This window comes from Pristiophorus japonicus, chromosome 5 (genome assembly GCF_044704955.1).
Source record: "Pristiophorus japonicus isolate sPriJap1 chromosome 5, sPriJap1.hap1, whole genome shotgun sequence".
NCBI lineage: Eukaryota > Metazoa > Chordata > Chondrichthyes > Pristiophoridae > Pristiophorus > Pristiophorus japonicus.
The window spans coordinates 45,970,322-45,997,573 of record NC_091981.1 but is presented as its reverse complement, the minus strand read 5'-3'; the positions used below and the strand labels follow the sequence as shown (position 1 = coordinate 45,997,573).

Genomic DNA, 27,252 nt, shown 5'->3' with positions numbered 1-27,252 from the left:
CCTCTCGTACTCTGTTTTCCCCTCCTAATTAAACCCTTTGTCCTCCTCTGCTGGATTATAAAATTCTCCCAGTCCTCAGGTTTGCTGCTTTTTCTGGCCAATTTTTGCGCTTCTTCCTTGGATTTAACACTATCCTTAATTTCCCTTGTTAGCCACGGTTGAGCCACCTTCCCCGTTTTATTTTTACTCCAGACAGGGATGTACAATTGTTGAAGTTCATCCATGTGATCTTTAAATGTTTGCCATTGCCTATCCACCGTCAACCCTTTAAGTATCACGCGGCAGTCTATTCTAGCCAATTCACGTCTCATACCATCGAAGTTAGCTTTCCTTAGGTTCAGGACCCTAATCTCTGAATTAACTGTGTCATTCTCCATCTTAATAAAGAATTCTACCATATTATGATCACTCTTCCCCAAGGGGCCTCGCACAACAAGATTGCTAATTAGTCCTTTCTCATTACACATCACCCAGTCTAGGTTGGCCAGCCCTCTAGTTGGTTCCTCGACATATTGGTCCAGAAAACCATCCCTAATACACTCCAGGAAATCCTCCTCCACCGCATTGCTACCAGTTTGGTTAGCCCAATCAATATATAGATTAAAGTCGCCCATGATAAGTGCTGTACCTTTATTGCACGCATCACTAAATTCTTGTTTGATGCTGTCCCCAACCTCACTACTACTGTTTGGTGCTCTGTACACAACTCCCACTAGCGTTTTCTGCACTTTGGTATTCCGTAGCTCCACCCATACAGATTCCACATGATCCAAGCTAATGTCCTTCCTTACTATTGCGTTAATTTCCTCTTTAACCAGTAACGCTACCCCAACTCCTTTTCCTTTCTGTCTATCCTTCCTGAATGTGGAATACCCCTGGATGTTGAGTTCCCAACCTTGGTCACCCTGGAGCCATGTCTCCGTGATGCCAATTACATCATATCCGTTAACAGCTATCTGCGCAGTTAATTCGTCCACCTTATTACGAATACCCCTCGCATTGAGGCACAGAGCCTTCAGGCTTGTCTTATTAACACACTTTGCCACTTTAGAATTTTGCTATAATGTGGCCCTTTTTGCTTTTTGCCTTGGGTTTCTCTGCCCTCCACTTTTACTTTTCTTCTTTCTATCTTTTGCTTCTGCCCCCATTCTACATCCCTCTGTCTCCCTGCATAGGTTCCCATCCCCCTGCCATATTAGTTTAACCCCTCCCCAACAGCACTAGCAAACACTCCCCCTAGGACATTGGTTCCGGTCCTGCCCAGGTGCAGACCGTCCGGTTTGTACTGGTCCCACCTCCCCCAGAACCGGTTCCAATGTCCCAGGAATTTGAATCCCTCCCTTCTGCACCACTCCTCAAGCCACGTATTCATCTGAGCTATCCTGCGTTTCCTACTCTGACTAGCACATGGCACTGGTAACAATCCTGAGATTACTACTTTAAAGGTCCTACTTTTTAATTTAGCTCCTAGCTCCCTAAATTCGTCTTGTAGGACCTCATCCCGTTTTTTACCTATATCGTTGGTACCTATATGCACCCTTCCCCTTCAAAATGTCCTGCAGCCGCTCCGAGACATCCTTGACCCTTAACCAGGGAGCCAACATACCAAGCTGGAGTCTCGACTGCGGCCGCAGAAACGTCTATCTATTCCCCTTACAATAGAATCCCCTACCACTATAGCTCTCCCACTCTTTTTCCTGCCCTCCTGTGCAGCAGAGCCACCCACGGTGCCATGAACTTGGCTGCTGCTGTTCTCCCCTGATGATTCATCCCCCTCAACAGTATCTAAAACGGTGTATCTGTTTTGCAGGGGGATGATCTTCTACTGCTCTTCCTGTTGGTCACCCATCCCCTAGCTGGCTGTCTAACCTTTATCTGCGGTATGGCCAACTCACTAAACGTGGTTTTCACGACATCCTCAGCATCGCGGATGCTCCAGAGTAAATCCACCCGCAGCTCCAGTGCCGCAATGCAGTCTGTCAGGTGCTGCAGCCGGATACACTTCCCGCACATGTAGTCGTCAGGGACGCTGGAAGCGTCTCTGACTTTCCACATAGCACAGGAGGAGCTTGACACGTGTCCGAGCTCTCCTGCCATGACTTAACTCTTAGATTAACTTAACTTGGCAACAACAGTAGAGTTACATATGCTGCAATCCCTTATGTCGCCCGGGCTAAACATTTATGAACATAATTGAAATTATGACAATGAGAAGGGGAAAATTCTGATTGGGCGGGAGTGAAGATTTCGGCTGGTGCCTTTGTTGGAAAAAACTCTACCATCAAAGGAAACAGAGGGGTGATGAGAATTTTTTTACCCAGTGTGTTATCATCTGACATGCACTGCCAGAAAGGGTGATGGAAGCCCATTCGATAGTAACTTTTAAAAGGGAATTGGAGATATACTTGAAAAGAAAAAAATGCAGAGTTATGGGGAAAGAGCAAGGGAGTGGGACTAATTGGATAGTTCCATCAAAGAGCCAGCATATGTATGAAGGCACTGAATAGCCGCCTTCTGTGCTGTAAGCTGTTATGATTCATCACCTGACATGAGAGTTCTATTCAGAGACACCTGCCTACCTACCTCAAGCCCTGTTCTTGTCTTTTTTTCTTAAAAGTTGGATCATCAGTTAAACTCCCTGCGTCTAATGTCTGGCCAAAAAAACTACTATTGCAGATGGATCCAGGCACCGTAACCAATTGCTGTGCTCACTGGAGCTGTGTAATGTGCCTCCAAGCGCTCCTATCTGGCTCTGTCTCAGTGTGAGCTCCCGGGGGAGAGGAAGTGCTTCAGCAGTGGCAGTGGCTCAGGTTTACGAAAAGTATCAAGAAAATATTTCTAAAATATTTCAGTTGGCCAATTAGCTTTTCCATATTCAAACCTTGTGACATACTTGTGTGACCTGGACAAGAACGGAATCAAAGGAGAATTTCATTATTTAAAAAAAAAATGAGGATAGATTAATTTTCATTATAGGAGTAATTTAATGAATTTGCACTTCTGGCACAGAGAGTCTGGTTTGTGAAGTTCGCATCTTGTGAGCCACTACAGATGATTTACGGTTTTCTGGTGAAGTTATGGCAGCGGAGTGGGAGCAGCTCAGGGGAAATTCCTGGTCCTGGTGGCAAATTGTATTTTTCTTCCGACAAGCTGTGCCTGCTTTCTAAAGAGCCCATGGTTGGCTGGTACAGGTAGCGTTATAAATGTTTATATTGTGATTCATCTCATTGCTTTTTTGGGGGAATCTTGCTGTGCATACAATTGTTGCTACACTGGCCTACGCATGCAGGACCAATGCAGTTCAAAGTAATTCATTATATGTGAAGTACTTTTGAAATGCTGAGAAGAGACCTTTGGTCCTGAAGTTCCGCAAGAGTTCTCCCCTACTCCACATCATAATACCGACAGGGAACGGCGGAACCCATTGGGAAGCGGCAGAGACCTGGCGGAACCTGGTAATCTGGACTTACGCCACTCTACTGCCAGAGTTATGAAGGAAGACCGAGGAGAATCCTGGTGGAATTTAATGGCCATTATAAATGCAAGGCTTTCTTTTTTCTTTGGCCTATCACAGCTAACATCTGTAATGAATGCTCTTTTTCTTGCGTTCACTCCACAGGGGGCTTTGCCTTTTATAGTCATCGCCACTGCAGGAACCACGGTACTGGGAGCGTTTGACCCTCTGAATGAGATTGCAGATATCTGTGAAGCACATGGAATCTGGCTCCATGTTGATGTGAGTGTCCAATGTATTTGAACTGATAGTTAGGAGATGTACAAACTGAACGTGGGCTGTTTTCATAAGGGAGATCAGGATGTGTCACTTCCCATTATGCAACTCACGTGATCCCAAAGGTTAGGGCTGTTAAATGCGTGAGGCTGTGGGGAAAGGGAATAAAGAGGAGAAGCTGTTCTGCGAGAGGTAGATTCTGTTGAGAAGGAGCATTGGGGGTTGCACAGATGTTAATTGTGCGACTTGATTTTTATTTCCGGAGAAGTATGCGAAGGAACTTCTTAGTGTTGTTTAACCTAAGTGGAGAGAATGGGCTTTGTAGACTTGCCTTTTCCAACCCTAATCTCCCTTACGTGCTTATGAGGTTAGACTTGACCCCATTCACTTCCTGCAAAACTGAATTTATTTCAGAAAAGGTTGGATACCAGCAACTTTCAGTTATGTATTTTTTCACTGTCTGTGAAAGCCTGACCAGTGTGGAAAATACATGGGGGAGAAATTCGGCATGTTAGCGCCTGGCGGGGGCGCTAATGGGGTGCTCAGGTGGTAACGCCACAGCGGGGTGAATCCTGCACCGCACGGCAAACAGTTAGCGCCTCGGTACCTTTCGCCATTCAGATCGTGACGTCGCTGCACGCTCGCTGGGCGCCCGATCCACAAACTTCAGTAGCCCCCCCACCCCAGCACATCGCGCCGACAACACCAGAGAGTGGAGGCGTGAACCAGCTGGCTGGCGGCTAGCACGGCTCTTCTTAAAGGGATGCGCCCCAGCTGTCAAGCAACTTCCGTTCCAAAGGTCAGTTATGAGTGGCAGAGAGAACGGGATGTATCTGCAGTCAAATAAAGGCTACTTAGTCCCCGGAGTGTTGCGGGCCGTCAAAGGACTTTGCATTTCATCCACAGCATATCGCCGTTCTGGACTCCCTGAATCATTGAGGGCTGGTGTGTAGACTCCACCAGCCCTCCCCTTTAATGGCTGGCAGGCGCCTTTGCCAATGCTCACTGCCGATTACACACCTCATATTCGTTATCGCTTGGAGCCTAAAGCCACTCACCCACGCCATTAGCGCCAGATTTAGCACTCCCCTGCATTCTTTGAGTGCTGGGACTGAATTTAGCGGACAGCGAGACTGATTAGAGTCTGGCGCTAAAATTCCAACTTCTCAAAAGTTAGCGACCCAACCGGGGCGATACCGAATTTCTAGCCCATGAGCTTTACAACCGACCTGAGCTTTACAACCGACCTGAGCTTTACAACCCACCTGAGCTTTACAACCCACCTGAGCTTTACAACCCACCTGAGCTTTACAACCCACCTGAGCTTTACAACCGACCTGAGCTTTACAACCCACCTGAGCTTTACAACCCACCTGAGCTTTACAACCCACCTGAACTTTACAACCCACCTGAGCTTTACAACCCACCTGAACTTTACAACCCACCTGAGCTTTACAACCCACCTGAGCTTTACAACCGACCTGAGCTTTACAACCTACCTGAGCTTTACAACCCACCTGAGCTTTACAACCCACCTGAGCTTTACAACCCACCTGAACTTTACAACCCACCTGAGCTTTACAACCCACCTGAACTTTACAACCCACCTGAACTTTACAACCCACCTGAGCTTTACAACCCACCTGAGCTTTACAACCCACCTGAACTTTACAACCCACCTGAGCTTTACAACCCACCTGAACTTTACAACCCACCTGAGCTTTACAACCCACCTGAGCTTTACAACCGACCTGAACTTTACAACCCACCTGAGCTTTACAACCCACCTGAACTTTACAACCCACCTGAACTTTACAACCCATCTGAGCTTTACAACCGACCTGAACTTTACAACCCACCTGAGCTTTACAACCCACCTGAGCTTTACAACCCACCTGAGCTTTACAACCGACCTGAACTTTACAACCCACCTGAGCTTTACAACCCACCTGAGCTTTACAACCCACCTGAACTTTACAACCCACCTGAGCTTTACAACCCACCTGAACTTTACAACCCACCTGAACTTTACAACCCACCTGAGCTTTACAACCCACCTGAACTTTACAACCCATCTGAGCTTTACAACCGACCTGAACTTTACAACCCACCTGAGCTTTACAACCCACCTGAGCTTTACAACCCACCTGAGCTTTACAACCGACCTGAACTTTACAACCCACCTGAGCTTTACAACCCACCTGAACTTTACAACCCACCTGAGCTTTACAACCCACCTGAACTTTACAACCCACCTGAGCTTTACAACCCACCTGAGCTTTACAACCGACCTGAACTTTACAACCCACCTGAGCTTTACAACCCACCTGAGTTTTACAGCCTACAAATGAATCTTGACAACCAACAAGTGAGTCTTGGCAAATATATTAGAGTGAACGGATGTGGAAAATACATCCTAGAGGTCACCATTAGCAGGCGTATTTGCTCCGAAGTATTGATATTCTTAATAAAAGTTGCAACATCTTAAACAATAATTACACATATCAATAGCTGAAAGTTTATTTTTAAACATTAGAGCAAGTGTATACCCATGGACTCATAAAAACACTAACAGATACATGGGAGTGAGTTCAAGGCTATAACCTCTCTTGATCCCTCTGCACCTTCAACATTATTGAATATCTTACAAAGTAGTGTATATCTTATAATGCAGTGTAAATTGTGTAATGTAGTGTGCATCTTGTAATGTAGTGTTAATCTTATAATATGGTGTATACCTTTCATTGTTTTTCTCCAGGCATCATGGGGAGGCAGTGCTTTGATATCCAAAAAACATCGTTCTCTTCTGAATGGTATCCACAGGTAAATGCAACTTGGGTATCCAGTCACTACTAAAAGTACTAACTGATCTCTAACATGCAAAACAGCACTGTAGGAATTCTTGCCTGTAAGTGTAAAAGCTTTCACTTTTAACCGCCCCTTGTATTGTTTTTTGCAAAGTACCAAAACAGGAATTGCTAATCAGTTTGGGAGGTCCCCTCCCCCACACGCGCATATACACACATGCAGACATGACAGTTTCAGCAGTGACTCTATGACTTGCCTCAGTTTCTTCGGATAAGAACGTTGCTAAACTGAGCACAATTTGCTTCTCAGGTTTTGGAAATTGAGGTGATTAGAACCAACAGATTAAATTTGGCCCTCCTCACCCTTCCAAGCTCAAAATGTTTACATTCATGATAAAAAAAAGTAAAGTATTTTATATACACTTTCAGCTTTTGTCAGTTCAATATATGGTATAGTATTAGAATTGTATCAAGATGGGATCTCAGGATCTAGTTCCCTAACTGGCTTCTTTCCATTCATCTCGGCACTCGAGAGTGAGTGGGCAGAAGGTTTTTGTTTGTGGGTGGAAAGGGCTGGGTGATGTGAGGAGAGCTCGGACGCTACAACGAAGTTTCACTAGATTGATTCCTGGGATGAGAGGGCTGTCCTATGAGGAGAAAGTGAGTAGAATGGACCTATATGCTCTGGAGTTTAAAACAATGAGAGGCGATCTCATTGAAACATATGACATTTTTAGAGGGTTTGACAGGGTAGATGCTGAGAGGTTGTTTCCCCTGGCTGCTGAGTCTAGAACTAGGAGGTCATAGCCTCAGGATAAGAGATCGGCCATTTAGAACTGAGACAAGGAGAAAATTCTTCATTCAGTGGTTCATGAATCTTTAGAATTCTCTACCCCAGAAGGCTGTGGATTCTCAGTCGTTGAGTATATTCAAGACTGAGATCGATAGATTTTTGGACACTAAGGGAATCGGGGATATGGGGATAGGGCGGGAAAGTGGAGTTGAGGTAGAAAGATCAGCCGTGATCTTAATGAATTATGGAGCAGGGTTGAGAGGTCGTATAGTCTACTCATGCTCCTACTTTAAGATCATCCTCATCTAACCACCTTGCTATGCACGTCCTTCACTGAAATCTCCCTCCGGCCCACTGCTGCCTCTGCACTAAGAGATTCTTCATCCTTAGTGACTTTAATCTCCACCTGTTCACTCTCCCTCACGTCTGTTGACTTCCTTGCCCTGCTCTCCTCTCTCAACCTTACCCTCCACATCGACTGCCCATCCATACATGACCACCCCCCAATCTCAACATCGCATGTGGCTTTGAAAACTTTGAGGTCTCTATAATTGACAGAGCTCTCTTCAACCATCTCTTCAAATCCATATCTCCTACACATCCTCCTGACAACACCCAGTCCCTTCATTGCCACTCTCCATCTACCTTTTGCCCACTCATTCTCTAGTGCTCTCTCTAAATCTGAGCACCCTTTCCTCTGGTCTGCCACTCATGGTGATATTGACACCTCCTTGATCTCCTCTACAATTGCCTCACTTCCACCATCCACACGCTTGGGGCCCATCCCAGATTCTGGGTGGCCTTCAACATCTACCACTTTCTCTGGAACAACAACCACCTTCGCCACCTCACATCAGTGGATTGTAAGTTTTAACGTACTCGGTGATCTCATATTGTGACTGTCCGCTACCAGATCCGGTGACAGGATTTTCTCAAGCCCAAGCTATAGCATTGCTGTCTGTTTTGGGCCAGAATCGCTTACTACTCCAAGATCATCCTGCAGAGCAGAAACAATGCCATACTCCTTTTTACCACCTGCCTTTAACATAAGAACATAAGAAATAGGAGGAGGAGTAGGCCATTTGGCCCCTCGGGCCTGCTCCTCCATTCAGTGAGATCATGGATTATCTTCTACCTCAACCCCACTTTCCTGCACTATCCCCATATCCCTTGATTCCCTTAATATCCAAAAATATTATATTAGGACCGTTGATCAAATGTTTGGTCAATGGCGTAGGTTTTAAGGAGCGTCTTAAATGAGAAGAGAGAGGTGGAGAGGTAGAGGGAGAGATCCAGAGCACAAGGCCTAGACAGTTGATGACGCAGCTGTTAATGGTGGATCGCTGAAAATTGTGGATGTGCAAGAGGGCAGGATTGGAGAAGCAAAGAGATCTCAGAGGGTTGTAAGGCTGGAGGAGGTTACAAAGATAGGGAGGGATGAAGCCATGGAGGGATTTGAAAGCAAAAATGAAAATGTTAATATCGAGCTGTTGCTGGACTGTGAGCCACTGATTAACAATGAGATGACACCCCATCCATTTCAGATGGTTCTGGCCCTTTCTAGTCATTGCACAGTGTTTTGATTATATTTCCTCTACTTGAATGGCACGCTCCCTGTTTATTTTTCTTCAGGGCTGATTCTGTTGCCTGGAATCCACACAAGATGCTGATGGCCGGTATCCAATGCTGTGCTTTTCTTCTGAAGGATAACACAGTGAGTATTCATTACTGCTTGCAGTCAATCAAACACTGAGACTGAAGGAAACCAATTAGGACTCAATCCAGCCCAAAGGACATTTTAATGAGGTGACACTTGCCTCTACTTGTCAAATTGTTTGGAAAGTATCAACTTTCTTCAGCATGGGACACAAGTGTAGGGATTTACGGGACTGTTCTTGCTCATTTTCACACGCTTGTGTGAAGTGACCGTGTTAAACATTTGGTTACTGGAACCCATGAGAATTACAGTTCAATTAATTGGGCAGAAAAAAACTCATGTCAGCATTCAGAGTATTCCTATCAGAGCCAGTTAAGCACACACTATTTACATGAAGTTAGGCAAGCAAAAAAGTTGTTGATTTGTTTGTCCACTAGTTTTGGTACTTTAACAGCTAGTTCACTGCATTTCTGCGATGGTAATGTGCTGCCTTCACTGTTTAGTTACCAAGGTTACCAATGCTAGAAATTGCCCAAGTTACTGATTGCATTTACAATATCAACAAATCATGGAACCTAATCACTGATTACCAGGATGTGTTGGGTTCTCCTACTTCGACTTCACCCCATATGTTGGGAAATTCTGGAACTGGTTACTCCAGGTTTGCTGACATTTTTCCATTACACCTTCAAGGTCCAACTGATCAGAGCCATATTGTTGACTTCATGTAAAGATAGGCCGCCCCTTGTGCTAGGAAGGAAAAGATCCAGTTTGTGCTCCTGATCACTTATCCAGCAATTCCCGCTAGAAGGCATGTGTGTGAAGACACGATCTGGTTCGGTCGTGATCGTGTCTTCACACACATGTCCAACCCCCTCCAACCCCCATGGTCAAACAGTCCACCCATACTCAGTATTCATGTTCATGCGCGAGGAATGGCTGTATAATATACAATCAATTTATTAATAATTGGTACCCTGTCTCACCGACCACATTACCGATTGCTTTTTGTTTATATTATAAAGACCTTTGTCTTGCGCTCAATTGATGTCAGTTGTACTCAAGTGGATGGTTGACCATTTTTTGTAATGAAAGCCGAGACTGTATATATTATTCAAAACAACAAGGTAGGCAGGCTTGAGTCAGAGAATACGGACACATTAGCTGGATTTAAATTGTAACGTTACTGCTATGCACACGTCCACCATTGTTATTAGATAATGATTTGATGATGAAAGTTTAATCGTGAAACACAATGCCAGCTTAAATCAGCAGTGTCACAGTGGAGTGAATTTAGCCAGGCTCCTTTAGCCTCATCACAGACAATAGTTTGAAGTTTGAACGAACAGTTTTACACACACCTTTAGCCGATTTGTTCAGCTAGCTTCACTTTGTGGACGAGGTGAATTCAGTAAGAACTTAGCAACATTTTGCAAAAGTCAGAGATGCAGAGGCTCGCTCAGCACTTGCCTGTGGCGAATGGTTGCAAACAGAATTGGACCATAGAAACCAATGGAATTGGGGAGAAGCCAGAAGGATTCATACTCAAATTTTTTTGTCTTATAATGGGACGTTTTATTACATTAAAGGCGCTATATAAATACAAGTTGTTGTTCTAGAAACAAGTGTAGAATTGGAAATTTTGCCAGTGGAAGTTATAAAGGGAGCACCAGTGCTATGTTGAGTGTCAGGAGAGCATCAACAAACTCTTCAATTACAAAAATGCTTGGTGTATTTTCAAGTGCGTTGACCTTTTCAATTGTGTCATCAGTATCGCATATATTTATTCATCTCTGGCTTCTCTTTTTCAGGGCTTGATAGACAGATGCCACGCTGGTCAGGCAATGTACCTCTTCCAACAGGATAAGTTCTACAATGTTGATTATGATAAAGGTGACAAGTCGATCCAGTGCAGCCGGAGGGCTGATTCTTTCAAATTCTGGTTGACATGGAAGGCTGTTGGATCAAGTGGACTGGAGGAGAGAGTCAACCGGGCTTTTGCATCTGCCAGGTAGGATATTAACCATGACTAGCTGAGCCTCGACAATAACATCTGACTGAAATGGTATTACTGATCCATGTTTGTGTTGTGACATCCTGCCAAACTTAATGAAAGAGCTTAGACAGGAAGAACAGCAAAGATTAAGACCGTTCGGCCCATCGTGCACGTGCCAGCTTAGATTGAGTGAGGGGGTAGGGAGCATTGGGGTAAGGGGCAACTCAGCTGAGCCCAATACTCTCTCATTCTGCACTAGTCATTGCACTGAGTGTATCCTTTGAACCATGCTCACAGTTAAATGTCGCAAAATGTCTAATATATGTACTCTTACTTTGTAAACATGATACCTAAAACAATACTTAGACCTCCACATAGAATCATATAACACAGAGGACGCCATGTGGCCCATCATGCCTGTGCTGGCCCTTTGAAAATACTATCCAATTAGTCACACTCCCCTACTCTTACCTCATAGCCCAGAAAATGTTTACTTTTCAAGTATTTACTCAATTGTCTTTTGAAAGCTACCGTTGAATCTGCTTCCACCACCCTTTCATGCAGTCTATTGCAGACAGGGTGCAAAATATATCCGTAATTGGAACTGGATTTGGAGATGGAAGGGACTAATACTTTGCAAAACATCAATGGTTATTGCTGACCAAAGGGTAGAAGTAGACAATGGAGCTCATGTTAAAGAGAGGAACGACCCTATAATAAAAGACAAATGTGGAGAAGGACAAGACGTTGTAAGATCATCTTCAATATTAAAGCAGAAAAAAAGGAATTAAAAATATAAAACGTCAAAAGTGAAGGTGTACCCAGTAAAACCAACCAATGAATGGAGGAGATTAGATGTGACAAATCTCTAGCCATTAAATTTCACTCATGTATATCTTTGTACCAGCTGCATGTGCCTGCTGTATTACTGTGGTCCTGCTATATTACTCTGGTCTGCTGTATTACTGTAGTCTGCTGTATTACTGTGGTCTGCTGTATTACTGTGGGTCTGCTGTAGTACTCTGGTCTGCTGTATTACTGTGGTCCTGCTATATTACTCTGGTCTGCTGTATTACTGTAGTCTGCTGTATTACTGTGGGTCTACTGTATTACTGTGGGTCTGCTGTATTATTGCACTCTGCAGTATTACTGTGGGTCTGCTGTATTATTGTAGTCTGCTGTATTACTGTGGGACTGCTGTATTATTGCAGTCTGCTGTATTACTGTGGGTCTGCTGTATTACTGTGGGTCTGCTGTATTTCTATGGTCCTGCTGTATTACTCTGGTCTGCTGTATTACTCTGTTCTGCTGTATTACTGTGGGTCTGCTGTATTACTGTGGGTCTTCTGTATTATTGCGGGTCTGCTGTATTACTGTGGTCCTGCTGTATTACTCTGGTCTGCTGTATTACTGATGTCTGCTGTATTACTGTGGCCTGCTGTATTACTGTGGGTCTGCAGTATTATTGCAGTCTGCTGTATTATTGCGGTCTGCTGTATTACTGTGGTCCTGCTGTATTACTCTGGTCTGCTGTATTACTGAGGTCTGCTGTATTACTGTGGCCTGCTGTATTACTGTGGACCTGCTGTATTACTCTGGTCTGCTGTATTAATGTGGTCTGCTATATTAATGTGGTCTGCTGTATTACTGTGGGTCTGTTGTATTATTGCACTCTGCTGTATTACTGTAGTCTGCTGTATTACTATGGTCCTGCTGTATTACTGTGGTCTGCTGTATTACTGTGGGTCTGCTGTAGTACTCTGGTCTGCTGTAGTACTGTGGTCTGCTGTAGTACTGTGGTCTGCAGTATTACTCTGGTCTGCAGTATTACTCTGGTCTGCTGTATTACTGTGGGTCTACTGTATTACTGTGGGCCTATTGTATTATTGCAGTCTGCTGTATTACTGTGGGTCTGCTGTATTACTGTGGGCCTGCTGTATTACTGTGGGTCTGCTGTATTACTGTAGTCTGCTGTACTACCGTGGGTCTGCTGTATTACTGTGGGTCTGCTGTATTACTGTGGGTCTGATGTATTACTGTGGGTCTGATGTATTGCTGTGGGTCTGCTGTATTATTGCAGTCTGCTGTATTACTGTGGGCCTGCTGTATTACTCTGGTCCTGCTGTATTACTGTGGTCTGCTGTATTACTGTGGGCCTGCTGTATTATTGCGGTCTGCTGTATTACTGTGGTCTGCTGTCTTACTGTGGTGTGCTTTATTACTGTGGATCTGCTGTATTACTCTGGTCTGCTGTATTACTCTGGTCTGCTGTATTACTGTGGTCTGTAGTCTGCTGTATTCCTGTGGGCCTGCTGTATTACTGTAGTCTTCTGTATTACTGTGGGTCTACTGTATTACTGTGGGTCTGCTGTATTACTGTGGGTCTGCAGTATTACTGCGGGTCTGCTGTATTACTGTGGCCTGCTGTATTACTGTAGTCTGCTGTATTACTGTGGGTCTGCTGTATTACTGTGGTCCTGCTGTATTACTGTGGTCCTGCTGTATTAATCTGGTCTGCTGTATTACTGTAGTCTGCTATATTACTGTAGTCTGCTGTATTACTGTGAGCCTGCTGTATTACTGTAGTCTTCTGTATTACTGTGATCTGCTGTATTACTGTGGGTCTACTGTATCACTGTGGGTCTGCTGTATCCCTGTGGTCTGCTGTATTACTGTAGTCCTGCTGTATTACTGTGGGTCTGCTGTATTACTGTGATCTGCTGTATTACTGTGCGTCTGCTGTATTACTGTGGTCTGCTGTATTACTGTGGCTTCCTGTATTATTGCAGTCTGCTGTATTACTGTGGTCCTGCTGTATTACTGTGGTCCTGCTGTATTACTGTGGGTCAGCTGTATTACTGTGGGTCTGCTGTATTATTGCAGTCTGCTGTATTACTGTAGTCCTGCTGTATTACTCTGGTCTGCTGTATTACTGTAGTCTGCTGTAGTACTGTAGTCTGCTGTATTACTGTGGTTCTGCTGTATTACTCTGGTTTACTGTATTACTGTGGGTCTGCTGTATTATTGCAGTCTGCTGTATTACTGTAGTCTGCTGTATTACTGTGGTCCTTCTGTATTACTCTGGTCTGCTGTATTACTATAGTCTGCTGTATTACTGTGGGTCTGCTATATTACTGTAGTCTGCTGTATTATTGTGGGCCTGCTGTATTACTGTGGGCCTGCTGTATTGCTGTTGTCTGCTGTATTACTGTGGGTCTGCTGTAATACTGTAGTCTGCTGTATTACTGTGACCTGCTGTATCACTGTGGGCCTGTTGAATTACTGTGGGTCAGCTGTACTACTGTAGTCTGCTGTATTATTGCGGTCTGCTGTATTACTGTGGGTCTGCTCTATTACTGTGGGTCTGCTGTATTTCCCTGGGTCTGGTCTATTACGGTGTCCTGCTGTATTACTGTAGTCTGCTGTATTACTGTCGTCTGCTGTATTACTGTAGTCTGCTATATGGGTCTATTACTGTGGGTCTGCTGTATTACTGTGGTCCTTCTGTATTACTGTGGTCCTTCTGTATTACTGTGGGCCTGCTGTATGACTGTCGTCTGCTGTATTATTTTACTCTGCTGTATTACTGTGGGCCTGCTGTATTATTGTAGTCTGCTGTATCACTGTGTGCCTGCTGTTTTACTGTAGTCTGCTGTATTACTGTGTCCTGCTGCATTACTGTGTCCTGCTGCATTACTGTAATTGCTGTATTACTGTGGGTCTGCTGTATTACTGAAGTCTGCTATATTACTGTGGTCTGCTGTATTACTGTACTCTGCTGTATTACTGTGTGCATGCTGTATTACTGTAGTCTGCTGTATTACTGTGTCCTGCTATATTACTGTAATCTGCCATATTACTGTGGGTCTGCTGTATTACTGTAGTCTGCTGTATTACTGTGGGCCTGCTGTATTACTGTGGCTTGCTGTATTACTGTGGGTCTGCTATATTGATGTGGGTCTGCTGTATGTCCGAGGGTCTGCTGTATTACTGTGGGTATTCTGCATTACTGTGGGCCTGCTTTATTACTGTCGTCTGCTGTATTACTGTCGTCTGCTGTATTACTGTAACTGCTGTATTACTGTGTGCCTGCTGTATTACTGTAGTCTGCTGTATTACTGTGTCCTGCTGTATTACTGTGGGCCTGCTGTATTACTGAAGTCTGCTGTATTACTGTAGGCCTGCTGTATTACTGTGGCTTGCTGTATTACTGTGGGTCTGCTATATTAATGTGGGTCTGCTGTATTACTGTGGGTCTGCTGCATTACTGTGGGTCCTGCTGTATTACTGTGGGTCCTGCTGTATTACTGTGGGTCTGCTCTATTACTGTGGGTCTGCTATATTAATGTGGGTCCGCTATATTACTGTGGGTCTGCTGTAATTCTGTGGGTCTGCTGTATTACTGTGGGTCTGCTGTATTACTGTGGGGCTGCTATATTAATGTGGGTCTGCTGTATTACTGTGGGTCTGCTGTAATTCTGTGGGTCTGCTGAATAACTATGGGTCCTGCTGTATTACTGTGGGTCTGCTCTATTACTGTGGTCTGCTGTATTTCCGTGAGTCTGCTATATTACTGTGGGCCTGCTGTATTACTGTGGTTTGCTGTATTACTGTGGGCCTGCTGTATTACTGTGGGTCTGTTGTATTACTGTGGGTCTGCTATATTACTGTGGTCCTGCTGTATTACTGTGGTCTCCTTTATTACTGTGGGTCTGCTGTATTACTGTGGTCTCCTGTATTACTGTAGGCCTGCTGTATTACTGGATCTGCTGTATTACTGTGGTCTGCTGTATTACTGTAATCTGCTATATTACTGTGGATCTGCTGTATTACTGTGGGCCTGCAGTATTACTGTGGGTCTGCTGTATTACTGTGGTCTCCTGTATTACTGTAGGCCTGCTGTATTACTGGATCTGCTGTATTACTGTGGGTCTGCTGTATTACTGTGGGTCTGCTGTATTACTGTGGGTCGGCTGTATTATTGCAGTCTGCTGTATTTCTGTAGTCCGCTGTATTTCTGTAGTCTGCTGTATTACTGTAGTCTGCTGTATTATTGCAGTCTGCTATATTACTGTTGTCTGCTGTATTACTGTAGTCTGCTGTTTTACTGTGCGTCTGCTGTATTACTGTAGTCTGCTGTATTATTGCACTCTGCTGTATTACTGTAGTCCGCTGTATTACTGTGGGTCTGCTGTATTACTGTAATCTGCTGTATTACTGTGGGTCTGCTGTATTACTGAAGTCTGCTGTATTACTGTGGGCCTGCTGTATTACTGTGGCTTGCTGTATTACTGTGGGTCTGCTATATTGATGTGGGTCTGCTGTATGTCCGAGGGTCTGCTGTATTACTGTGGATATTCTGCATTACTGTGGGCCTGCTTTATTACTGTGGTCTGCTGTATTACTGTCGTCTGCTGTATTACTGTCGTCTGCTGTATTACTGTAACTGCTGTATTACTGTGTGCCTGCTGTATTACTGTAGTCTGCTGTATTACTGTGTCCTGCTGTATTACTGTGGGCCTGCTGTATTACTGAAGTCTGCTGTATTACTGTAGGCCTGCTGTATTACTGTGGCTTGCTGTATTACTGTGGGTCTGCTATATTAATGTGGGTCTGCTGTATTACTGTGGGTCTGCTGCATTACTGTGGGTCCTGCTGTATTACTGTGGGTCTGCTCTATTACTGTGGGTCTGCTATATTACTGTGGGTCTGCTCTATTACTGTGGGTCGGCTGTATTATTGCAGTCTGCTGTATTTCTGTAGTCCGCTGTATTTCTGTAGTCTGCTGTATTACTGTAGTATGCTGTATTACTGTAGTCTGCTGTATTATTGCAGTCTGCTATATTACTGTTGTCTGCTGTATTACTGTAGTCTGCTGTTTTACTGTGCGTCTGCTGTATTACTGTAGTCTGCTGTATTATTGCACTCTGCTGTATTACTGTAGTCCGCTGTATTACTGTGGGTCTGCTGTATTACTGTAATATGCTGTATTACTATAGTCTGATGTATTACTGTGTGTCTGCTGTATTACCGTGGATCTGCTGTATTACTGTCGTCTGCTGTATTATTGCACTCTGCTGTATTACTGTGGTCTGCTGCATTACTGTGGTCTTCTGTGTTACTGTGGGTCTGCTGTATTACTGTGGGTCTCCGGTATTATTGCAGTCTTCTGTATTACTGTGGTCCTTCTGTATTACTCTGGGTCAGCTGTATTACTGTCGGTCTGCTGTATTATTGCAGTGTGCTGTATTACTGTGGGTCTGCTGTATTACTGTGGTCTTTCTTTATTACTGTGGGCCTGCTGTATTACTGTGGTCTGCTGTAAAACTGTCATCTGCTGTATTACTGTCGTCTGCTGTATTACTGTACTCTGCTGTATTACTGTGGGCCTGCTGTATTATTGTAGTCTGCTGTATTACTGTGTGCCTGCTGTATTACTGTAGTCTGCTGTATTACTGTGTCCTGCTGTATTACTGTAATCTGCTGTATTACTGTGGGTCTGCTGTATTACTGTAGTCTTCTGTATTACTGTGGCTTGCTGTATTACTGTGGGTCTGCTATATTAATGTGGGTCTGCTGTATTACTGTGGGTCCTGCTGTATTACTGTTGGTCTGCTCTATTACTGTTGTCTGCTGTATTTCCGTGGGTCTGCTGTATTGCTGTGGGGCTGCTGTATTACTGTGGTCTGCTGTATGTCCGTGGGTCTGCTGTATTACTGTGGGTCTGCTGTATTACTGTGGGTCTTCTGTGTTATTGCAGTCTGCTGTATTACTGTGGTCCTTCTGTATTACTCTAGTCTGCTGTATTACCGTGGGTCTGCTAATTACTGTAGTCTGCTGTATTATTGTGGGCCTGCTGTAATGCTGTTGTCTGCTGTATTACTGTGGGTCTGCTGTAATACTGTAGTCTGCTGTATTACTGTGACCTGCTGTATCACTGTGGGCCTGCTATTATCACTGTGGGCCTGTTGAATTACTGTGGGTCAGCTGTATTAATGTAGTCTGCTGTATTATTGCGGTCTGCTGTATTACTGTGGGTCTACTGTATTATTGCACTCTGCTGTATTACTGTAGTCTGCTGCATTACTGTAGTCTGCTGTATTACTGTGGGTCTGCTGTATTACTGTGCATCTGCTGCATTACTGTAGTGTGCTGTATTACTGTAGTCTGCTGTTTTACTGTGGGTCTGTTGTATTACTGTGGGTCAGCTGTATTTCCGTGGGTCTGGTGTATTACTGTAGTCTGCTGTATTAATGTGGTCCTGCTGCATTACTGTGGGTCTGGTGTATTACTGTGGTCTTTCTTTATTACTGTCGTCTGCTATATTACTGTGGCTTGCTGTATTATTGTGGGTCTGCTATATTGATGTGGGTCTGCTTGTATAACTGTGGGTCAGCTGTATAACTGTGGGTCTGCTCTATCACTGTGGTCTGCTGTATGTCCGTGGGTCTGTTGTATTACTGTGGGTCTGCTGTATTACTGTGGGTCTGCTATATTACTGTGGGTCTTCTGTATTACTGTGGTCTGCTGTATTACTGTCGTCTGCTGTATTACTGTCGTCTGCTGTATTACTGTGTCCTGCTGTATTACTGTAATCTGTATTACTGTGGGTCTGCTGTATTACTGTAGTCTGTATTACTGTGGGCCCTGCTGTATTACTGAAGTCTGCTGTATTACTGTGGGCCTGCTGTATTACTGTGGCTTGCTGTATTACTGTGGGTCTGCTATATTAATGTGGGTCTGCTGTATTACTGTGGGTCTGCTGCATTACTGTGGGTCTGCTGTATAACTGTGGGTCCTGCTGTATTCCTGTGGGTCTGCTCTATTACTGTGGTCTGCTGTATTACCGTGGGTCTGCTGTATTACTGTGGGGCTGCTGTATTACTGTGGGTCTGCTATATTAATGTGGGTCTGCTGTACTACTGTGGGTCTGCTGTAATTCTGTGGGTCTGCTGTATAACTGTGGATCCTGCTGTATTACTGTGGGTCAGCTCTATTACTGTGGTCTGCTGTATTTCCGTGGGTCTGCTATATTACTATGGGCCTGCTGTATTACTGTGGGTCTGCTGTATTAATGTGGGTCTGCTATATTGCTGTGGTCCTGCTGTATTACTGTGGTCTCCTTTATTACTGTGGGTCTGCTGTATTACTGTGGTCTCCTGTATTACTGTAGGCCTGCTTTATTACTGTGGTCTGCTGTATTACTGTGGTCTCCTTTATTACTGTATTCTGCTATATTAATGTGGATCTGCTGTATTACTGTGGGCCTGCTGTATTGCTGTGGGTCTGCTGTATTACTCTGGTCTGCTGTATTACTGTGGGTCGGCTGTATTTCTGTAGTCCGCTGTATTACTGTGGGTCTGCTGTATTACTATAGTCTGCTGTATTATTGCAGTCTGCTATATTACTGTAGTCTGCTGTATTACTGTGTTCTGCTGTATTACTGTGGATCTGCTGTATTACTGTAGTCTGCTGTATTACTGTGGTCTGCTGTGTTACTGTGGGTCAGCTGTATTACTGTGGGTCTCCGGTAGTATTGCAGTCTTCTGTATTACTGTGGGTCTGCTGTATTACTGTAGTCCGCTGTATTACTGTGGGTCTGCTGTATTACTATAGTCTGCTGTATTATTGCAGTCTGCTATATTACTGTAGTCTGCTGTATTACTGTGGTCTGCTGTATTACTGTGGTCCTGCTGTATTACTGTGGTCCTGCTGTATTACTGTGGGTCAGCTGTATTACTGTGGGTCTGCTGTATTATTGCAGTCTGCTGTATTACTGTGGGTCTGCTGTATTACTGTGGTCTTTCTTTATTACTGTGGGCCTGCTGTATTACTGTGGTCTGTAAAACTGTCATCTGCTTTATTACTGTTGTCTGCTGTATTACTGTACTCTGCTGTATTACTGTGCGCCTGCTGTATTATTGTAGTCTGCTGTATTACTGTGTGCCTGCTGTATTATTGTAGTCTGCTGTATTACTGTGTCCTGCTGTATTACTGTAATCTGCTGTATTACTGTGGGTCTGCTGTATTACTGTAGTCTTCTGTATTACTGTGGCTTGCTGTATTACTGTGGGTCTGCTATATTAATGTGGGTCTGCTGTATTACTGTGGGTCCTGCTGTATTACTGTTGGTCTGCTCTATTACTGTGGTCTGCTGTATTTCCGTGGGTCTGCTGTATTACTGTGGTCCTGCTGTATTACTGTGGGGCTGCTTTATTACTGTGGTCTGCTGTATTACTCTGGTCTTTCTTTATTACTGTGGCCTGCTGTATTACTGTGGTCTGCTGTAAAACTGTCATCTGCTGTATTACTGTCGTCTGCTGTTTTACTGTACTCTGCTGTATTACTGTGGGCCTGCTGTATTATTGTAGTCTGCTGTATTACTGTGTGCCTGCTGTATTACTGTAGTCTGCTGTATTACTGTGTCCTGCTGTATTACTGTAATCTGCTGTATTACTGTGGGTCTGCTGTATTACTGTAGTCTTCTATATTACTGTGGCTTGCTGTATTACTGTGGGTCTGCTATATTAATGTGGGTCTGCTGTATTACTGTGGGTCCTGCTGTATTACTGTTGGTCTGCTCTATTACTGTGGTCTGCTGTATTTCCGTGGGTCTGCTGTATTACTGTGGTCCTGCTGTATTACTGTGGGGCTGCTTTATTACTGTGGTCTGCTGTATGTCCATGGGTCTGCTGTATTACTGTGGGCCTGCTGTATTACTGTGGGTCTGCTTTATTACTGTGGTCCTTCTGTATTACTCTGGTCTGCTGTATTACTATAGTCTGCTGTATTACTGTGCAACTGCTAATTACTGTAGTGTGCTGTATTATTGTGGGCCTGCTGTATTACTGTGGGCCTGCTGTATTGCTGTTGTCAGCTGTATTACTGTGGGTCTGCTGTAATACTGTAGTCTGCTGTATTACTGTAGTCTGCTGTATTACTGTAGTCTGCTGTTTTACTGTGGGTCTGTTGTATTACTGTGGGTCAGCTGTATTTCCGTGGGTCTGCTGTATTACTATAATCTGCTGTATTACTGTGGTCCTGCTGTATTACTGTGGGTCTGGTGTATTACTGTGGTCTTTCTTTATTACTGTGGGCCTGCTGTATTACTGTGGTCTGCTGTCAAACTGTCATCTGCTGTATTACTGTCGTCTGCTGTATTACTGTACTCTGCTGTATTACTGTGGGCCTCCTGTATTATTGTAGTCTGCTGTATTACTGTGTGCCTGCTGTATTACTGTAGTCTGCTGTATTACTGTGTCCTGCTGTATTACTGTAATCTGCTGTCTTACTGTGGGTCTGCTGTATTACTGTGGGTCCTGCTGTATTACTGTCGGCCTGCTCTATTACTGTGGGTCTGCTGTATTACTGTGGGTCTGCTGTATTATTGCAGTCTGCTGTATTACTGTGGGTCGGCTGTATTTCTGTAGTCTGCTGTATTACTGTGGGTCTGCTGTATTACTATAGTCTGCTGTATTATTGCAGTCTGCTATATTACTGTAGTCTGCTGTATTACTGTGTTCTGCTGTATTACTGTGGATCTACTGTATTACTGTAGTCTGCTGTATTACTGTGGTCTGCTGTGTTACTGTGGGTCAGCTGTATTACTGTGGGTCTCCGGTATTATTGCAGTCTTCTGTATTACTGTGGGTCTGCTGTATTACTGTAGTCCGCTGTATTACTGTGGGTCTGCTGTATTACTATAGTCTGCTGTATTATTGCAGTCTGCTATATTACTGTAGTCTGCTGTATTACTGTGGTCTGCTGTATTACTGTGGTCCTGCTGTATTACTGTGGTCCTGCTGTATTACTGTGGGTCAGCTGTATTACTGTGGGTCTGCTGTATTATTGCAGTCTGCTGTATTACTGTGGGTCTGCTGTATTACTGTGGTCTTTCTTTATTACTGTGGGCCTGCTGTATTACTGTGGTCTGTAAAACTGTCATCTGCCTTATTACTGTTGTCTGCTGTATTACTGTACTCTGCTGTATTACTGTGCGCCTGCTGTATTATTGTAGTCTGCTGTATTACTGTGTGCCTGCTGTATTATTGTAGTCTGCTGTATTACTGTGTCCTGCTGTATTACTGTAATCTGCTGTATTACTGTGGGTCTGCTGTATTACTGTAGTCTTCTGTATTACTGTGGCTTGCTGTATTACTGTGGGTCTGCTATATTAATGTGGGTCTGCTGTATTACTGTGGGTCCTGCTGTATTACTGTTGGTCTGCTCTATTACTGTGGTCTGCTGTATTTCCGTGGGTCTGCTGTATTACTGTGGTCCTGCTGTATTACTGTGGGGCTGCTTTATTACTGTGGTCTGCTGTATTACTCTGGTCTTTCTTTATTACTGTGGCCTGCTGTATTACTGTGGTCTGCTGTAAAACTGTCATCTGCTGTATTACTGTCGTCTGCTGTTTTACTGTACTCTGCTGTATTACTGTGGGCCTGCTGTATTATTGTAGTCTGCTGTATTACTGTGTGCCTGCTGTATTACTGTAGTCTGCTGTATTACTGTGTCCTGCTGTATTACTGTAATCTGCTGTATTACTGTGGGTCTGCTGTATTACTGTAGTCTTCTATATTACTGTGGCTTGCTGTATTACTGTGGGTCTGCTATATTAATGTGGGTCTGCTGTATTACTGTGGGTCCTGCTGTATTACTGTTGGTCTGCTCTATTACTGTGGTCTGCTGTATTTCCGTGGGTCTGCTGTATTACTGTGGTCCTGCTGTATTACTGTGGGGCTGCTTTATTACTGTGGTCTGCTGTATTACTGTGGGCCTGCTGTATTACTGTGGGTCTGCTGTATTACTGTGGTCCTTCTGTATTACTCTGGTCTGCTGTATTACTATAGTCTGCTGTATTACTGTGGGTCTGCTAATTACTGTAGTGTGCTGTATTATTGTGGGCCTGCTGTATTACTGTGGGCCTGCTGTATTGCTGTTGTCAGCTGTATTACTGTGGGTCTGCTGTAATACTGTAGTCTGCTGTATTACTGTAGTCTGCTGTATTACTGTAGTCTGCTGTTTTACTGTGGGTCTGTTGTATTACTGTGGGTCAGCTGTATTTCCGTGGGTCTGCTGTATTACTATAATCTGCTGTATTACTGTGGTCCTGCTGTATTACTGTGGGTCTGGTGTATTACTGTGGTCTTTCTTTATTACTGTGGGCCTGCTGTATTACTGTGGTCTGCTGTCAAACTGTCATCTGCTGTATTACTGTCGTCTGCTGTATTACTGTACTCTGCTGTATTACTGTGGGCCTCCTGTATTATTGTAGTCTGCTGTATTACTGTGTGCCTGCTGTATTACTGTAGTCTGCTGTATTACTGTGTCCTGCTGTATTACTGTAATCTGCTGTCTTACTGTGGGTCTGCTGTATTACTGTGGGTCCTGCTGTATTACTGTCGGCCTGCTCTATTACTGTGGGTCTGCTGTATTACTGTGGGTCTGCTGTATTACTGTGGGTCTGCTGTATTATTGCAGTCTGCTGTATTACTGTGGCTCTGCTGTATTACTGTGGTCCTTCTGTATTTCTGTGGGCCTGCTGTATTACTGTGGTCTGCTGTATTATTGCAGTCTGCTATATTACTGTAGTCTGCTGTATTACTGTGTTCTGCTGTATTACTGTGGATCTACTGTATTACTGTAGTCTGCTGTATTACTGTGGTCTGCTGTGTTACTGTGGGTCAGCTGTATTACTGTGGGTCTCCGGTATTATTGCAGTCTTCTGTATTACTGTGGGTCTGCTGTATTACTGTAGTCCGCTGTATTACTGTGGGTCTGCTGTATTACTATAGTCTGCTGTATTATTGCAGTCTGCTATATTACTGTAGTCTGCTGTATTACTGTGGTCTGCTGTATTACTGTGGTCCTGCTGTATTACTGTGGTCCTGCTGTATTACTGTGGGTCAGCTGTATTACTGTGGGTCTGCTGTATTATTGCAGTCTGCTGTATTACTGTGGGTCTGCTGTATTACTGTGGTCTTTCTTTATTACTGTGGGCCTGCTGTATTACTGTGGTCTGTAAAACTGTCATCTGCTTTATTACTGTTGTCTGCTGTATTACTGTACTCTGCTGTATTACTGTGCGCCTGCTGTATTATTGTAGTCTGCTGTATTACTGTGTGCCTGCTGTATTATTGTAGTCTGCTGTATTACTGTGTCCTGCTGTATTACTGTAATCTGCTGTATTACTGTGGGTCTGCTGTATTACTGTAGTCTTCTGTATTACTGTGGCTTGCTGTATTACTGTGGGTCTGCTATATTAATGTGGGTCTGCTGTATTACTGTGGGTCCTGCTGTATTACTGTTGGTCTGCTCTATTACTGTGGTCTGCTGTATTTCCGTGGGTCTGCTGTATTACTGTGGTCCTGCTGTATTACTGTGGGGCTGCTTTATTACTGTGGTCTGCTGTATTACTCTGGTCTTTCTTTATTACTGTGGCCTGCTGTATTACTGTGGTCTGCTGTAAAACTGTCATCTGCTGTATTACTGTCGTCTGCTGTTTTACTGTACTCTGCTGTATTACTGTGGGCCTGCTGTATTATTGTAGTCTGCTGTATTACTGTGTGCCTGCTGTATTACTGTAGTCTGCTGTATTACTGTGTCCTGCTGTATTACTGTAATCTGCTGTATTACTGTGGGTCTGCTGTATTACTGTAGTCTTCTATATTACTGTGGCTTGCTGTATTACTGTGGGTCTGCTATATTAATGTGGGTCTGCTGTATTACTGTGGGTCCTGCTGTATTACTGTTGGTCTGCTCTATTACTGTGGTCTGCTGTATTTCCGTGGGTCTGCTGTATTACTGTGGTCCTGCTGTATTACTGTGGGGCTGCTTTATTACTGTGGTCTGCTGTATTACTGTGGGCCTGCTGTATTACTGTGGGTCTGCTGTATTACTGTGGTCCTTCTGTATTACTCTGGTCTGCTGTATTACTATAGTCTGCTGTATTACTGTGGGTCTGCTAATTACTGTAGTGTGCTGTATTATTGTGGGCCTGCTGTATTACTGTGGGCCTGCTGTATTGCTGTTGTCAGCTGTATTACTGTGGGTCTGCTGTAATACTGTAGTCTGCTGTATTACTGTAGTCTGCTGTATTACTGTAGTCTGCTGTTTTACTGTGGGTCTGTTGTATTACTGTGGGTCAGCTGTATTTCCGTGGGTCTGCTGTATTACTATAATCTGCTGTATTACTGTGGTCCTGCTGTATTACAGTGGGTCTGGTGTATTACTGTGGTCTTTCTTTATTACTGTGGGCCTGCTGTATTACTGTGGTCTGCTGTCAAACTGTCATCTGCTGTATTACTGTCGTCTGCTGTATTACTGTACTCTGCTGTATTACTGTGGGCCTCCTGTATTATTGTAGTCTGCTGTATTACTGTGTGCCTGCTGTATTACTGTAGTCTGCTGTATTACTGTGTCCTGCTGTATTACTGTAATCTGCTGTCTTACTGTGGGTCTGCTGTATTACTGTGGGTCCTGCTGTATTACTGTCGGCCTGCTCTATTACTGTGGGTCTGCTGTATTACTGTGGGTCTGCTGTATTATTGCAGTCTGCTGTATTACTGTGGCTCTGCTGTATTACTGTGGTCCTTCTGTATTTCTGTGGGCCTGCTGTATTACTGTGGTCTGCTGTAATACTGTCATCTGCTGTATTACTGTCGTCTGCTGTATTACTGTACTCTGCTGTATTACTGTGGGCCTGCTGTATTGCTGTTGTCTGCTGTATTACTGTGGGTCTGCTGTAATACTGTAGTCTGCTGTATTACTGTGGCCTGCTGTATCACTGTGGGCCTGTTGAATTACTGTGGGTCAGCTTTATTACTGTAGTCTGCTGTATTATTGCGGTCTGCTGTATTACTGTGGGTCTGCTCTATTACTGTGGGTCTGCTGTATTACGGTGTCCTGCTGTATTACTGTAGTCTGCTGTATTACTCTCATCTGCTGTATTACTGTAGTCTGCTATATGGGTCTATTACAGTGGTTTTGCTGATTTACTGTGGTCCTTCTGCATTACTGTGGGTCTGCTGTATTACTGTGGTCCTTCTGTATTACTGTGTGCCTGCTGTATTACTGTGGTCTGCTGTATTACTGTGTCCTGCTGTATTACTGTGTCCTGCTGTATTACTGTGGGTCTGCTATATTAATGTGGGTCTACTGTATTACTGTGGGTCTGCTGTATAACTGTGGGTCTGCTCTATTTCTGTGGTCTGCTGTATGTCCGTGGGTCTGCTGTATTACTGTGGGTCTGCTGTATTACTGTGGTCTGCTGTATTACTGTCGTCTGCTGTATTACTGTGGGCCTGCTGTATTATTGTAGTCTGCTGTATTACTGTGTGCCTGCTGTTTTACTGTAGTCTGCTGTATTACTGTGTCCTGCTGTATTACTGTGTCCTGCTGTATTACTGTGGGTCTGCTATATTAATGTGGGTCTACTGTATTACTGTGGGTCTGCTGTATAACTGTGGGTCTGCTCTATTTCTGTGGTCTGCTGTATGTCCGTGGGTCTGCTGTATTACTGTGGGTCTGCTGTATTACTGTGGGTCTTCTGTATTATTGCAGTCTGCTGTATTACTGTGGTCCTTCTGTATTACTCTGGTCTGCTGTATTACTATAGTCTACTGTATTACTGTGGGTCTGCTAATTACTGTAGTCTGCTGTATTATTGTGGGCCTGCTGTATTACTGTGGGCCTGCTGTATTGCTGTTGTCTGCTGTATTACTGTGGGTCTGCTGTAATACTGTAGTCTGCTGTATTACTGTGGGCCTACTGTATCACTGTGGGTGCTATATCACTGTGGGCCTGTTGAATTACTGTGGGTCAGCTGTATTACTGTAGTCTGCTGTATTATTGCGGTCTGCTGTAATACTGTGGGTCTGCTGTATTATTGCACTCTGCTATATTACTGTAGTCTGCTGTATTACTGTAGTCTGCTGTATTACTGTGGGTCTGCTGTATTACTGTGCATCTGCTGTATTACTGTAGTGTGCTGTATTACTGTAGTCTGCTGTTTTACTGTGGGTCTGTTGTATTACTGTGGGTCAGCTGTATTTCCGTGGGTCTGCTGTATTACTGTGGTCCTGCTGTATTACTGTGGGTCTGGTGTATGACTGTGGTCTGCTGTATTACTGTGGCCCTGCTATATTACTGTGGTCTGCTGTATTACTGTGGGTCTGCTCTATTACTGTGGTCTGCTGTATTTCCGTGGGTCCGCTGTACTACGGTGTCCTGCTGTATTACTGTAGTCTGCTGTATTACTGTCGTCTG

At 44.2% G+C, this 27,252-nt stretch overlaps 1 protein-coding gene across 2 annotated transcripts in view; it reads left to right on the top strand.

Annotated features, from left to right (window-relative positions):
• The window catches only part of LOC139264315 (acidic amino acid decarboxylase GADL1-like), a 158,441-nt gene that overhangs the window by 67,215 nt on the left and 63,974 nt on the right, over window positions 1-27,252 (top strand). For both annotated transcript variants that reach the window (XM_070880582.1, XM_070880581.1), the window contains 4 exons: window positions 3,620-3,736; window positions 6,489-6,553; window positions 8,963-9,044; window positions 10,799-10,998. In XM_070880582.1, coding sequence (XP_070736683.1) covers window positions 3,620-3,736; window positions 6,489-6,553; window positions 8,963-9,044; window positions 10,799-10,998 — 464 coding nt within the window. The remainder of the gene's footprint in view (window positions 1-3,619; window positions 3,737-6,488; window positions 6,554-8,962; window positions 9,045-10,798; window positions 10,999-27,252) is intronic.